We start from the raw sequence: 15,757 nt of genomic DNA, 5'->3' as shown, positions 1-15,757 counted from the left end.
ACAGGCAAATTTGGCCTTGGAGCACAGAATGAAGCAGGGCAAAGGCTAATAGAGGTTTGCTAAGGGAACGCACTGGTCATAGCAAACACCCTCTTCCAACAACACAAGAGAAGACTCTACACATGAACATCACCAGATGGTCAATACCAAAATCAGATTGACTATATTCTTTGTAGCCAAAGATGGAGAAGCTCTATACAGTCAGCAAAAACAAGTCCAAGAGCTGACAGTGGCTCAGATCATAAAATCCTTATTGCCAAATTCAGACTTAAATTGAAGAAAGTAGGGAAAAAACCTCTAAGACATTCTGCTATGACCTAAATCAAATCCCTTATGATTATACAGTGGAAGTGACAAATAGATTCAAGGGATTAGATCTGATAGACAGTGCCTAAAGAACTATGGATGGAGGTTCGTGACATTGTACAGGAGGCAGGGATCAAGACCATTCTCCAGAAAAACAAAGACAAAAAGGCAAAATGATTATCTTAGGAGGCCTTACAAATTGCTGTGAAAAGGGAAGCAAAAGGCAAAGGAGAACAGGAAAGATATACCCATTTGAATGCAGAGTTCCAAAGAATAGCAAGAAGAGATAAGAAAGCCTTCCTCAGTGATCAATGCAAAGAAATAGAGGAAAACAATGGAATGGGAAAGACTGGAGATCTCTTCAAGAAAATTAGAGATACCAAGGGAACATTTCACACAAAGATGGGCTCAATAAAGAACAGAAATGTGGACCTAACAGAAATAGAAGATATTAAGAAGAGGTGGCAAGAATACACGAAGAACTATGCAAAAAAGATCTTCACAATCACAGTGGTGTGACTGCTCACCTATAGCCAGACATCTTGGAATGCAAACAAATGGGCCTTAGAAAGCATCACTACAAACAAAGCTAGTGGAGGTGATGGAATTCCAGTTGAGCTATTTCAAATCCTAAAAGATGATGCTGTGAAACTGCTGCACTCAATATGCCAGCAAATCTGGAAAACTCAGCAGTGGCCACAGGACTGGAAAAGGTCAGTTTTCATTCCAATCACAAAGAAAGGCGAAAAAATTCTCAAACTACTGCATAACTGCACTCATCTCACACGCTAGCAAAGTAATGCTCAAAATTCTCCAAGCCAAACAAACACATGAAAAGATGCTCAACATCACTCATTATTAGAGAAATGCAAATCAAGACCACAATGAGGTACCACTTCACACCAGTCAGAATGGCTGCGATCCAAAAGTCTGCAAGCAATAAATGCTGGAGAGGGTGTGGAGAAAAGGGAACCCTCTTACACTGTTGGTGGGAATGCAAACTAGTACAACCACTATGGAAAACAGTGTGGAGATTCCTTAAAAACACTGGAAATAGAACTGTCTTATGACCCAGCAATCCCACTGCTGGGCATACACACCAGGAAACCAGAATTGAAAGAGACACATGTACCCCAATGTTCATCGCAGCACTGTTTATAATAGCCAGGACATAGATACAACCTAGATGTCCATCAGCAGACGAATGGATAAGAAAGCTGTGGTACATATACACAATGGAGTATTACTCAGCCATTAAAAAGAATACATTTGAATCAGTTCTAACGAGATGGATGAAACTGGAGCCTATTGTACAGAGTGAAGTAAGCCAGAAAGAAAAACACCAATACAGTATACTAACACATATATATGGAATTTAGAAAGATGGTAAGGATGATCCTGTATGTGAGACAGCAAAAGAGACACAGATGTGTAGAGGAGACTTTTGGACTCTGAGGGAGACGGAGAGAGTGGGATGATTTGGGAGAATGGCATTGAAACATGTATACTATCATGTAAGAAATGAATCACCAGTCTATGTTCGATGCAGGATACAGGATGCTTGGGGCTGGTGCACGGGGATGATCCAGAGAGATGATATGGGGTGGGAGGTGGGAGGGGGGTTCATGTTTGGGAACTCATGTACACCCGTGGTGGATTCATGTTAATATATGGCAAAACCAATACAGTATTGTAAAGTAAAATAAAGTAAAAATAAAAATTCTTTAAAAAGAAAAAGAAATGATACAGATGAACCTAATTACAAAACAGAAACAGACTCATAGACACAGAAAACGAACTCGTGATTCCTGCAGGGAAGGGATAGTTAAGGACTTTGGGAAGGTCAGGTACACACTTCTATATTTAAAATGGATGGCCAACAAAAACCTATTGTATACAACATGTAACTCTGCTCAATGTTATGTGCTAGCTTGGATGGGAGGCGGGTTTGGGGGAGAATGGATACATGTATATGTATGACTGAATCTGTTCTCTGTTCACCTAAAACTATCACAACATTGTTAATCAGCTATACCCCCAAAAAATGAATTTGATGTTAAAATTTTTAAATTAAATTTAAAAAATAAAAGAGGTTTGGAGCAAAAAAAAAAAAAAATTCTCCAAGCCAGGCTTCAACAGAATGTGAACCATGAACTTCCAGATGTTCAAGCTGAATTTAGAAAAGGCAGAGGAACCAAAGATCAAATTGTCGACATCATTGGATCATTGAAAGAGCAAGAGAGTTTCACAAAACTGAATAGAATATAAAAAATTTCATAGGCCATAAATACCAATGTGCCAGTTCTTATTTTTCTGTGATATATCTATATAATGTACAGTTTCAATGTGTTAAATAACTTTTACCTAAAACTTTCCCTCAGTCCCATTCTCATGAGACCAGGCAACTTAAAAGTTATTTTCAGGTTCATTTAATAGTTTCAGTGTTTCCTTGTTTAGACATTTTAAGTATAAATTCTATCACTTTGGAATATCCATCTTCCCCACTTTGACTCAGGATGACATCTAAGGTGGGGAGACTCCTGGTGTCTACGTCCATAAAGCCATCTGTTCTGGGGCTATTTTCTCTTCTCTGACACCAACTGAGAAGGATAGGCATCTCTTTCTGCGTGTTTTTGTCTAAAGTATATATCCCAATTGGTGTCTGCCAAAACAGCTTTTGTCCATTGCCCTCCATTGGTACATGCTGAATCCCTATTTCAGGTCCATGTCAGCTACTCACGACCACGAGATGACTGCTGTATGATGCGTCTTTCTGTAACCTGGAGTAGACCAGGGCTGTCATCAGGCATTTTTTCCTGTCACCCACATAGTCTCCTTTATAGTCTGCTCCTATGCCACTGTTAAGTCTGTCACTTTTGCTGGGTGACAACCTGTGAGAACTTTCCTACCAAATTTTTCATCCTAAACCTTGGTTCAGGGTACCTTTCTATTGTCATTGTCTGGGGCTTTATTTGGAGGACAAGACACAGGTCCTTTCTACGACCAAGTCGTCCCCAAACACAAAGGAACGTCTCCATTAAAGTCCCATGGCTACTCAGTACTCTGAGACTACTTCCCCTTATTAGGATTTGCTGGGTGATGTCTGTATCCCCACAAGCTCTTAGTTCACAAAAAGCAAGGACTGTATGTCTGTCTTCTCATGCTGGTGTCTGGCACAAAAACACATAATCAGTAAATATTTATTGAATGGACAAATGTTCCTGTCTTTGCCAAAACAATTTCTCTGTTTAGTTTTACATATTTTGCTTTTAATGGCAGTAACATTGTTTTAATCTTATACAATAAAATCGCATATGCCTTGCAAGAGGTGAGAAACACATACTTGAAAAGGAAGACAGGACATGATTGTGCAATCAAAGCAGAAGTAATGATTGTCAAGCACTAATAGCAGAGACAGAACTTTTTTCTAGTGATGGAAAAGCATGAAGAAGTAAAACTACTGAGAAAGAATAAATTTCACAATTACTCGTTTATGCTCCAATAATATTTTCTGCAAGGCTCTTTTTATTATTTGCAGGTCTTTTTTTTTCTTACTACACTGGATACAAAATTGATTTTTATTAGATGATAAATTATAATACTGGGGAGGTGTTAACTACAGCTTTTGTAAGCTAACTCGACTATAGTGCTTATCTGAGAACAGAACAATCTGCTCTTTGCCCTGGTGGCTCAGTAGGGAAACAATCCACCTGCAATGGAGGAGACCCAGGTTCAATCCCTGAGAGAAGATCCCCTGAAGCAGTAAATCACATCCTGCTCCAGCATTCTTGTCTGGAAAAATTCCTTGGACAGAGGAGCCTGGCAGGCAACAGTCCATGGAATCACAGACAGCTGGACAGGACTTAGAGACTAAACCACCACCAACACTCTTGCTTTAAAAATGTGAGCCAGAGGGATTCATTTGACCCAGAGGTGTAAGTTGGATTCACAGCTCAGGTGCAGAAGTTCAGATAAAGGAATCTGGGAACATTTGTCTTAACTTTGCAGCGTCCAAGGAAACTTGAGTCTGCCTGTCACCCCATGCTGATAATGGTAATCAGATTTTAGTTCCTAACATAACTCTAAGCACTGTTTCTAATGGGTCCTAAGGAAGCCACAAGACCTTTCTTTTGAGTGTTGCTTTCTTAACAATAACTTTCCCAGCCCCGCTTCCTTCCATTCCCCTCATGAACAAAGATCTACGATAATGAGCTCAAATCAGATTCTGCTTCCTCTACCCCTTTATTAGAAACTTAGCACAAGTTTGTACTTCATCAGTCTCCTTTTGAAGTTTAGGCGTACTGAGCCGCTCCAAGGCTTGCCTTTCTGCAGCATATCCAATTTAACTTTGATGAGCTTACTGATAACAAGCGCTTAGATGTTACTGTGCTTGTAGAGTACACACTCAATAGCCTGGGGTAAGAGAGACATGAATCCATACTGCTATTTACTATAAATGCTTATGCATGAGCACTGCAGTCCTATGTGCTAAATCTCATAAACCCAAAGAACTTACTGCCAGTCAACCCTTGAAAGGTGAAAAAAACGAGCACCGTCTAAGCGATGCTGCAGGAACTGGAAACTCAAGTAAGCAAAGGCTTCCTGTCTGGCGCAACTCAAGAGGACCTCTCTATTAGGCACATCCCTAGCAAGCCTGAGGCGCGCGCATGCGCAGGATTCGCGGGACGCGCCGCGGTCTCCTGTGCGCCTGGGTTTACATCCGGGTCCTGAGGCTCCGCGCTACACGCGCCGGCTGGGGTTGCTCCGGCTTGGTGGGTGTTGGTTGTTCTAGCTGTTCCAGCGTCGCAAGAGCCAGTGGGTCAACAGGTGAGCCCACGGGGAAGGACCAAGAAGGGAGTCGGGCGGAGACCTGCCTGGTCGTTGCCTCCACCGGTGGGCTGTATGCGGAGACGGGGACGCCGGGCGGATGGGGTTCCCGGAAGCCTAGAGGCGAGGGCCGTAGTGTTCCCTAGCCTTCTCTCCTCTAACTTATGGTTATCCTCTTCGGAACTGAGCCTCCGGGAGAGGGCCTCCCCTGACACTTGTTACAATTGCGCGATAGTCATCCTTATTTGCATTCATTATGGTTTGCGGAGTGATGGGCCCAGCAGCCGGGCAGGTGAGGTTGGGTTTGCAGCCTTCGCCTTCCGGGGCGGGGACCACAGCCTTCGCTGCTTTTCTGGCCCCTCGTCGGGACTGGACCCCCTGTTCCCAGAGGGCCTTCTTCCAGGCCGGGCTTCAGAGGTTCTTTGAGGTCAGGTGTAGTGTGTGGTAGGGGAAAGTCGCATAGAAGGGATTCTGGAAGCTTAGATTCCAGATTCTAGTATAGATACTAATAAAATAGCTGTGTAACCCAAGTTGTGCAGGCGTTCCCACCTAGCTTTAAAGTTCTGAGGTTTGTGTTTGTCAGCTCTTTGTCGAAGGGATGCACACCCAAAGTGAATCAGCACCTGAGAAAGATGAGGACAGAGGTGTTGCTGTGTCATTTTCTGAGTGCTGTAGAGTCAAGATGCTAGAGGATGGTGGAGGACCGCATCCGTTTGGATCTCTGAGGATTGGCGAAAACTGGGAAAAGACACATTTAAAAATCTGAACACATGTGGCAAAAACATTCAACTTTTCTCAGGTGATTCATTTGGGACTTTTGGAAGTGAACTCTGGGCACACGGAAGAGTTTAAGGAAACAATGTACTTGGTCTGAAGGGCTTACTTGAACCTCTGTACAATGAAGTCATCGTGTATGATGTTCTTTTCCAAATTTATCCTGATTGTGAGAATCACCTGTGATATTTGTGTAAGTGCAGATTCCCTGGATCCCGTTCCAGATCTTTTGCAACACTATGTCCAGGGACAGGTCCTGGGAATCTTTCTAACAGGGATCCTAAGTGATTCTTCCTTATAAGACACTTTTGCAGAGCACGTGTCTTTCAGTCAGATAGACCCTCCACCACTTAATAGCTTTATAACTTCAGTAATAAACTTCTGAGTGCAGTTTTCTATATCTGAAGAATGAGGATGATAAGTTCTTTTAATACACCAGAGACTATTAAGTGAGTCTGAGCCCTTTGATAGTAGGATCTTCATCTTAGTCATTTATGTGTCTACAGAGCTGAGTGCTTAGTATTTAATAGGCCCTCCTTCACAAGTGTGTTGAACTGAGAAAAGAAATAGCATGCCCCCAAAACTCTCATGACATTTCCTCCTTCTCACAGGTTTTTTTTTTCTCTTTTTATCAGTAGTCATTTTGCTGAATATTCTTATTAGAAATAATTTTATTTCTTGATGGTGAAAACAGCTTGGAAATGTTTCTGATTCCTTGGTGTAACTTTGAAGTAGTTTCTGCCACTAGGTTATTAATGAGTTTAAATAGAGGCCAAGTCCATTTCCTGGACTGAATTAAGTCCATTTGTTGGACTTACTGTGTGAATTATTGTTTGTAAATGTTGTTTATCTCATTACTGTGCCAGAATTCTAGATCTTGTAAGTTTTTGTTACGCCAGATTTCTAAATCATATGTTCCTAAGGACATATTTAGATTCAGTGTATTCATTATTATAAGACCTCCTATTCCCACCAATGTAAAGAATTTGATTTACTACTGTATATAAAGTTTGAATTCAGCATTCAGGACTGCTGAAGCAGTTTGTGAAAGAATTGGTGTAACATCCATTTAAATACAAAACTAAGAATTAAAATCTGGAAATTATGGTTGTAAAGCACAGTGTAAATGTTATAAATCTAGACAATATAAAAATAACACATCTTACAGAAATCAGGGGGTGGGCAGAATTAGAAGAAAAAAATTTTCACGTATTTCATGGTAGCAGGTCAAGCCATATTGTCCAAAATGGAATCATACAGTTTTAAAGTGACTCCTCTCTCTTAATATTTGTATGTATTTTTTCTTAACCTTATAATATTCTTCTAGGAACTGAAATTGCTTTTTGTGAAGAATTATTTTGCCTGGAGACCTGCAGTGTTTTTAGTTAACTTTATTTTGTTTTGCTTCTGTTGAAGGCAGAAAATTAAGTGCTTTTTGTTAAAAATAGAATGTCTAATATGATACCATGGTTAGAAATTTCTATACATCCCATTTGTATATGTGCATTATATAGATGTATGGAATGATGTATACCTAATAGTAATGAACTTTATTTTGAGGCGGCAGGATTTGGGTCTTTTTTTTTTTTTTTTTTCAAATTCTTTGTACCTTTCTGTATTGATTGAAATGTTTTAAAGTGCAGGTGTTACTTTTATAAAAACATTATTTACCAGAAGAGAGGTTTGGTATTAATCATTCATAGGGAGAGTCCTGGATTTTAGTAAGTAGCGCATAAGGTGCTGAGTAATCATTACTGCCATCAACTTGCAATCAATAAATGAGTGCTGCTTTGTTTGCCTTTAGATCTGTTTTATGTTGCTTTATATAGTGTCCCTGTGGAGACTGCAGTGTGATGTCTTTATAGTAAATTTACCTTGATAAAAAATTTGACTTTGTCACTTAACAAGTATGTGAACTTAAATTGTGTCAGTCCCTTTGCTCATCTGAAACTGGACATTGTATTTACCTTAGAAGCTTGTCGTAAGGATTAATATTTATACTTAATTGACTTAGCCCACTGCCCAGCACCTGAAGTCTGTTCAGTAGAGAGCAGCTATTACTGCTATTTTAAAAGTACAGATTGTATTTGTATACATGCATGTCTTTCTTAAGTAATATCCTTTTTAAAACCATCAGTGTATTATGCTTCTGTTTGACTATCTGCTAATTACTTAAAGTGCTCTACAATGAAATTTTCTCAGGTTTGAAGTTGTCCTGGAAGCTGTGCGTCACCATAATGAGGCTTGTAATTCTTGATAACTATGACTTGGCTAGTGAATGGGCAGCCAAATATATCTGTAATCGGATCATTCAGTTCAGACCTGGACAAGACAGATATTTTACACTGGGTTTGCCAACAGGTAATATACCATTTTTTCCATGTTAGATACTCAAGGTTCTGAGATTGAAGGATTTTCCTTGGTAGAATGTTTCCTTTTTATTTCTTGTCATATCACTGATTTAACATATTAGCATATAAAGTCAAATATATAGATATAGATTCTCCATATCTAGTATATCTAAATTCCATTACTATTTTCTTGGTTAAAATTCTGACTCATCTACCACTCCAGAATGCAAAAGGAAATACAGAAATATAGCTCAAGTAAGGGTCACGATATTTTTTTGTCCCTTTTTCCTAGTAGTTTTTTGTTTGTATTTAGAGGGGTTGCTTTCACGATTCAAGAAATTTCTTGGGAGATTAGCTTTCTCATTGATCATTAAGAGGTACTTAAAGTATGTCCTATTGCCTCTTAATTTTACCTCGTATCATCTTATTGTGTGTGTGTGTGTATGTTAGTTGCTTAGTCATGTCCGTTGCAACCCCATAGACTGTAGCCCACCAGGCCCCTCTGTTCATGGGATTCTCCAGGCAGGGACACTGGAGTGGGTTGCCATTTCCTTCTCCAAAAGGGAACTATGGAAGAAAGAAAGTGAAGTCCCTCAGTCGTGTCTGACTCTTTGCGACCCCGTGGACTGTAGCCTACCAGGCTCCCCCATCCGTGGAATTTTCCAGGCAGGAGTACTGGAATGGATTGCCATTTCCTTCTCCATATCATCTTATTAGCTCTTTGCTATTTCTGTGATTATTTTCTTTCTATTTTATAAATACTATAAGTGAAAAAGTGAAGACTGATGTGTTCATGACAGAAGGAACATAAGCATTAATTATTTATTTTGCTGGATTTAGTTCTCTGTTAAGGTTTTTTCTTTAAAAATAACCAAGTGTCACTGATACCATGGTACTTTTATTTGATGTTTTGACTTCCGTAGAAAAGAGTATTGGTTCTGGGATGAGAGCTGTTATTGTTTTGATGACTGCAGGGCATTTATTCTACACCCTGATTTTTGTTTTCCTTACCTAATGAAAGTAAGGAAATTAATAGCTTAGAAAGTTGTTTTGCAGCTCATATGAGAGCAAGTCCTTTATATACTGTAAACACTATATAACTTTAAGATTCTCATAAATGTGTTTTATTTAAACAGTATTTTCTCCTTTTTCTCCTTCCCCCATACATGTCAACCCATAAAAGCTACAATCATAATTTTTTTCACTTGCATAATTTCCATGAAAGGTACTCTGACTCACCAAGTTGTTATTTTTGTTTATTGTTTTGTTTTTTTGGTCCATGGAAGTAGTTCTTGGTGAGAATGGCAAAGAGCGATTTTTTTTTTTTAATTTTGTACACTGGAAGTGGGCCCTTTAACACCCACAGTTTTGATATGTGAGCTGCAGTGATTAAACAAGACCTCTGTATCAGTTTGCCTTGTATGAACCTAGGCCATGCTCAGACTAGCTGCCTCAATCACTCTGTGTTAATTGTGAAGCAATAAACAGTAATTTGAGTGTGGGGACAGAAAGACTTCAGAATCATAAACACTAGCAATGCTAAACATTTTTTGTGTGTATTTAAATATACAACCCTTTTGCTTTATTTTGGATAGTATAACTGCTTAGTAATACACCTGCCAAGGGTTGATCTCTGAAAAACTTCTGTTAACATTTTTCTCTTTTCTTCTTCATTGACCATTGACGGTGTTAATCATGCCCCATCCTCACTCCTGTGCTTTTGAAATGTGAACATACATTTCTGTAATTGTAAATAACATGCTGTATTATAATTATGCTGCACCAAGCACAATTCTGGGGCTTCCCAGGTGGCACAGTGGTAAAGAATCTCTGTCTGCCAGTGCAAGAGACACAGAAGACTCGGATTTGATTCCTTGGTGGAGAAGATCCCCTGGAAGAGGAAATGGCAGCCCACTCCAGTATTCTTGCCTGGAAAATGCCATGGACAGAGCAGCCTGGCAGGCTACAACCCATGGGGTCACAGAGTCGGACACAACTGTGCATGCACACCCGTACAAGTACAGTCAAGCACAGTCCTGGGGAATATCTCTTCAATACGTATTTATTGAAGTGATGTTGACAAGCATAACATTTAAGGGCCTGCATGCTATGGGCCTGAGCTGCCTCCCAGATTTAACTCCCACCATTCCCTTACACTGAATCATGGTAGGCAAGTTAGACTGCTTGTAGTTGCAAGAACAGGCCTGTCTTGCTGGCTTCCCTTTCACTAGTGTTGCTAATGTGCTGTATAATAAAAACTTTGTGAGCTCCAGAACCAGGCAGAATCTCTTAAATCTCTGACTTCACTACCATGTGTGTGATATTTCACACATTCCTTAATTTTTTTGACTCAGTTCTTTCACTTTCAAAATGGGAAACATGATGCCAGTTTCCCAGACTTGTGAGACTTACATTAGCTCACATAGGAAACACCAGCGCAGCATCTAGCACATGGTAGGCATACAGATGTCATCTCTGAACCTTCTCCCCCATCTTTTTTCTATTTTCAGTCAAGACTTACCCCGTTCTTTGATTGTGGGAATTTCACCTCTTCTTCAAAGACTCCATTGAAGTGCCGTTTTTGATCCTCCTTTCAACAACCAAGACTGTAGTCTTTCCTCCTTTGATTTGTTATGCTTCTCCAGATCTCTTATAGTTTATTTTATAATATTTTCCCTTCTGTTATGGTTATTTAGTACTTGTCTATCCATATCTTGTGAGTTCTTCTATGGTAGAAAGAGTCCTAATCTTTGTTTTATCTGAAACATAGTAAACACTTACTGAAATAATTATGTTAGTAAATGAGTATTGCAAAGCAAATATATTAAAATCAAGTTTATTTCGCCAGTTTACCCTGTATAATATCTTTCATTGTTTTTTTTCTATTCAGCCACTTTGATTAAAAAGTAGAAAATGAATGTATTTTTGTCATCACTATTGTGACAGCTTCTTACATTTTTCTTCATATGCTCTTAAATTATGGAGGGAGTCCTATAACTCTTCTCTTGACATCAAAAGATAGATGCAGGAAATTTGTTATGTTCCTAGAAAGGAAGAAAGAAAAGTATACTTGTCCATCTTTTATCCTGGTCTCATGTTAGTGGGCTGTAGTTCTTTGATAAGGAATTAGAAAGTTTGACAACATAAATTTTAAATCATTAATGACAATTTAAAACAATTTGTGGTTTTAACTTTAAGAAAACCTATTAGTCTTCTGTTCTCTGAACCTGTCTGTGTGATATTTAGCTACTTCTATTATCCTATCATCTTAAGTGAGAGGCAGTTTTTTTTACTACGCCAGATTTCTTCTGTATTTGTGGTGGTGGTTGTTGTTTTTTGGTTGGTTGTTTTGTTTTGCCAGATGCTGTTCAGTTCTGCCATACTTCTCCCTGCTTCTTGAATAGAAACTTTATGTGTCTGTGTTTTATTTTGTGATGGTAGGTGGCTTAAAAATCCAGTACTGTGACCAGGATTGTGTGGGCCAGGTTGTTTGTTGTAAGAATGTTATAAGAATGCAGTCAATTTAGTCTTTGAATTTGTAGTTTAAAAAATGAAGCAATTTTGAAAAACATCCGCAAGGTGCTGAATTCACTTATGTTTATTGTGTCATTTCATGGAGCTCTTGTCGGTCAGATCTTAATTTTGTAAAACATATGAAAGAATCACATTTATAAAACAATAACATTAAGAGCTCAGATGAAGTATCCAAAGCCAAGATCCCATTTCCTAGAAACCATTTTACTTTATACATTTTAGCTGATATTTGTTGACAGTAACACAAAATGAGAAGCAGGAATTCCAGTTAACAAAGGATAAGGTTCCTCACTCAATCCTTGCCACTTTCTATTTTGAAAGTAGAGGCAATATTTAAACTCAGCTCAGGTTTCCCCTTTGATTTCATTAAATGGTCAACACTTGACCTATTTACATATCGTTTGTGCTACAAATCCCTCCCTAGATAAAGATTTTTTCTGTATCAGTGGGATGTTTATTTTTCTTTGAATTCAAATGTGTGCTTTCTAGAAGTTTCTGCTCTTGGAATATACACCATTAATTCCAGATAGCCAACAATATAAGAATTTTCCAAGCTGTAATTTAAGCTGACAGGTTCTCAGCTTTATTCAGTAAATTCTGATTTCCTAAAATTTTAGGGTATCTTGTAAAGAGAGTAGTTCAACATATATTCATTAATTGAATATGTATTCAAATTCAAATCATTTGCCTAATATGTATAAAATACTATTAACTAAGATGAGAATAAAGTTAATATACACTTTTTTTAAAATTAGACTGTTAGAAAAATGGAATCTTTATCTGTTTTAGGGAGTACACCTTTAGGATGTTATAAAAAACTCATAGAATATCACAAGAATGGAGACCTTTCTTTTAAATACGTGAAGACCTTTAACATGGATGAATATGTAGGTAAGCTATATTGTTTGAATGTATTGTTTGGACATGTTATATTTTAAATTGAATTTATTTTGAGAATATTAACATACTATTTAAAATTGTTTTGAATGAATATATTTCTAGAGTGTAATGTATCACCTTGTAGTGGGGTTGGAAGCTTATGTAAAAATGTCTGTATTTATGTAATGACAGCATGACACAGTGGAAGGACCGTGGGACTGGAAATTAGAAGCTCTGCCCTCGTCTTCAGCTGCTACTTACCAGTCCTAGCTCCGTCAACTTTGAGCCAATTCATTGACATTTCTCATTCTTTTTCTTTTTCCCTCAAAACAAAGTTAAAACCAGTGTGGGGATAAAGTAATGAATATGTATGTAAAGTAATTAGTAAAATTTTTTCAAATATAAGGCTATTTATATTTGTAGCCTTGAAGCTTTTATAATTTATTGATTGTTAACTTGCTTGTGCTTCCTTGATGGCTCAGCGGGTAAACAGTCTGCCAGCAGTACAGGAGACACACGAGATGATGGTTCGATCCCTGTGTTGGGAAGATCCCCTGGAGAAGGAAATAGCAACCCACTCCAGTATTCTTGCCTGAAGAATCCCACAGAGAAGGAGCCTGGTGGGCTATAGTTCATGGGGTCACAAAAAGTCAGACATGACTGAGCAACTAAGCACAACTTGCTGAACTGGAAACATACGAACTCTGTGTTAACATTTACATTTTATAGGTGTTTATTTTTAACAGTAGCTTGATTGCCAAAGAACTGTCATAGTTAAGTATACCTTGCAGGCAAACAGAAATAAAAGAAGAGGAAAATGGACAAAGATTCAGTTGTGTAACCACTTAATTTGGAGAAGGAAATGGCAAGTCACTCCAGTATTCTTGCCTGGAGAATCCTGTGGACATAGGAGCCTGGTGGGCTGCTGTCGGTAGTATCACATAGAGTCGGACATGACTGAAGCAACTTAGCATGCATGTATGCATTGGAGAAGGAAATGGCAACCCACTCCAGCATTCTTGCCTGGAGAATCCCAGGGACAGAGGAACCTAATGGACTGCCATCTATGGGATCGCAGAGTCGGACACGACGACAGCGACTTAGCAGCAGCAGCCACTTAATTTATATTGAATTTAAGACATAAATCAGTCTTACTAGTTAAATTTTGTATTTGAGAAGTTGAATATAGTGATTAAATGCACATGAACTAGACTTCTGTGTTCCAGCCCCTCCATGAGCTCCCTGACCCTAGGAGAGTGCCTTAGCTTTTCAGTGCTTCTGTTCATCTATAAAGTGAGATTGATACTAGTATTTCCACAGCTGTTGTACACATTGATTGAGTTAATACATTTACAGTGGTTAAAATAATGCCTGACATAATATGCATTTATTCCATATAAAAATGCTTTTAAATTGAATATGGCATAGAATATATAAATAGTATTTGTGGCTTAATCAGAAAAGTCAACTTTAGATTTATTTCTGAAAATAGTTATATTTTTATTCATTAACTTTGTGTTTAGGACTTCCCAGAAATCATCCTGAAAGCTACCATTCTTATATGTGGAATAACTTTTTTAAGCATATTGATATAGATCCTAATAATGCTCATATCCTTGATGGGAATGCTACAGATTTGCAAGCAGAATGTGATGCATTTGAAAAGAAAATAAAAGAAGCTGGAGGAATTGATCTTTTTGTCGGAGGTACGTAAAACATTTTGTCATTAGTCATTTGTTAGAACTTGGATTAGGTGCTTTAAATTAAAAAAAAAACTTACCTTTGTGTAATGTAAAGAACATCTGTGACTGCCTGTAATACCCATTTATTTAGCTATTTATTTCTGTTTTACTTTATATTCATCAAAAAATAATCTTAATGTTGCAGGGGGGAACTGTTTAAATTGTGGCTTGAGAAATAGCTCCTAATCCCTGCTGAAGTCTTATAATTACCTCTTTAGAACTGACACTTTACCACATCTTAGAAAAGGAGTGATGTGTTTCTTTTCCTAAATGATACTCTTATTCTTTTACTGTTTCTTTAAAAATCCAACCCAGGTTTCTTATCAAATTACAGCATTAAACCTCTAAAAGTTTGCATATGGTACAGGTGGATTTTAACATGTTTCTACTGACCATTAAATTGCTTCATTTCACCAAGAAATGTGTCAAGAATGTCAGATTTTATCATCAGCCTTTAGCTAGTATGAATTGAGCTTTATAATTGTCTTAATAAGATCTAAATAAATGTTTAATTAAGTTCCACTTAAAATTTCTATGTACACATTTGCACACACACCCATGTATATTGTGTGTGTATATTGTGTCTTCCTGATCTAGCATTGAAGAAAGGTAAAAGAGTCTCTACCTTTGTAATGACAATATAATTTTCTGTCATCACAGTGAAGCATCTGAATAGTACAACATTATGTAAACTGAAACCAAAATTGTTTTTTTGCCAGATTCTTTAGTATTCACCTAAACATACTAAAAGCTCTAAATTAACACTGGATATCTAGAGGTAGACATATCTGTTAGATCTAGATATGTCTTATAATTTATTAGAAGATGCTCAAAATTGTATGAATTAGACCTGTATTGAGGTTAACTTATGGTTGAGGTGGTCAGGTATTTTTGGGGTGTTTGGTTGCCTTTGAGGAAAATTGGATTTTATAGTTAGACAAAAACTAGCATCCAGTTTTGGCCACCTACTATCTGTAAGATCTTGGGAAATTTATTGACTTCAGTAACTTAGTTCAGTATACTAATTAAGTATAATTCATCCTTTGTAAAATAGGATTAATATTAACCATTTCAAAATTGATGAGAATTAACCATTTTATAATGTGTAAAATGCCTAGTGAAGTGCTTGGTATATAGTTGGCATTCCATTAAGTGTTACTCTACTCTTTGTCTCTGAGGTATAGTTTGTAAAGTAATTTTTTCTTAATGTATTGAATGTCCTGCTGTTTTACTGATTTACCTCTAGGGCTATCTGGCAAGAATGAAGTTTTTCTCTTTGAAGAAATTGTTGTCTACCCAGCAGAACTAATATCAATTACTGCCTTAAATATAGGGGATGGTTTT

General features: G+C 37.8%; 1 protein-coding gene across 2 annotated transcripts in view; it reads left to right on the top strand.

The window, feature by feature from the left end:
• Positions 4,985–15,757, top strand: part of GNPDA2 (glucosamine-6-phosphate deaminase 2) — a 28,050-nt gene continuing 17,277 nt past the window's right edge. Inside the window, exons 1-5 of one of the 2 annotated variants that reach the window (XM_018049417.1) lie at positions 5,035–5,133; positions 5,717–5,932; positions 8,110–8,268; positions 12,582–12,683; positions 14,195–14,377. In XM_018049417.1, the coding sequence (XP_017904906.1) occupies positions 8,145–8,268; positions 12,582–12,683; positions 14,195–14,377 (409 nt within the window). In that variant the 5' untranslated portion in view covers positions 5,035–5,133; positions 5,717–5,932; positions 8,110–8,144. Of the gene's footprint in view, positions 5,134–5,716; positions 5,933–8,109; positions 8,269–12,581; positions 12,684–14,194; positions 14,378–15,757 lie in introns of both variants that reach the window. The other variant, XM_005681567.3, reaches the window with a different exon arrangement.

Source organism: Capra hircus, chromosome 6 (genome assembly GCF_001704415.2).
Source record: "Capra hircus breed San Clemente chromosome 6, ASM170441v1, whole genome shotgun sequence".
Taxonomy (NCBI): domain Eukaryota; kingdom Metazoa; phylum Chordata; class Mammalia; order Artiodactyla; family Bovidae; genus Capra; species Capra hircus.
This window is presented reverse-complemented; position numbering and strand designations above follow the sequence as displayed.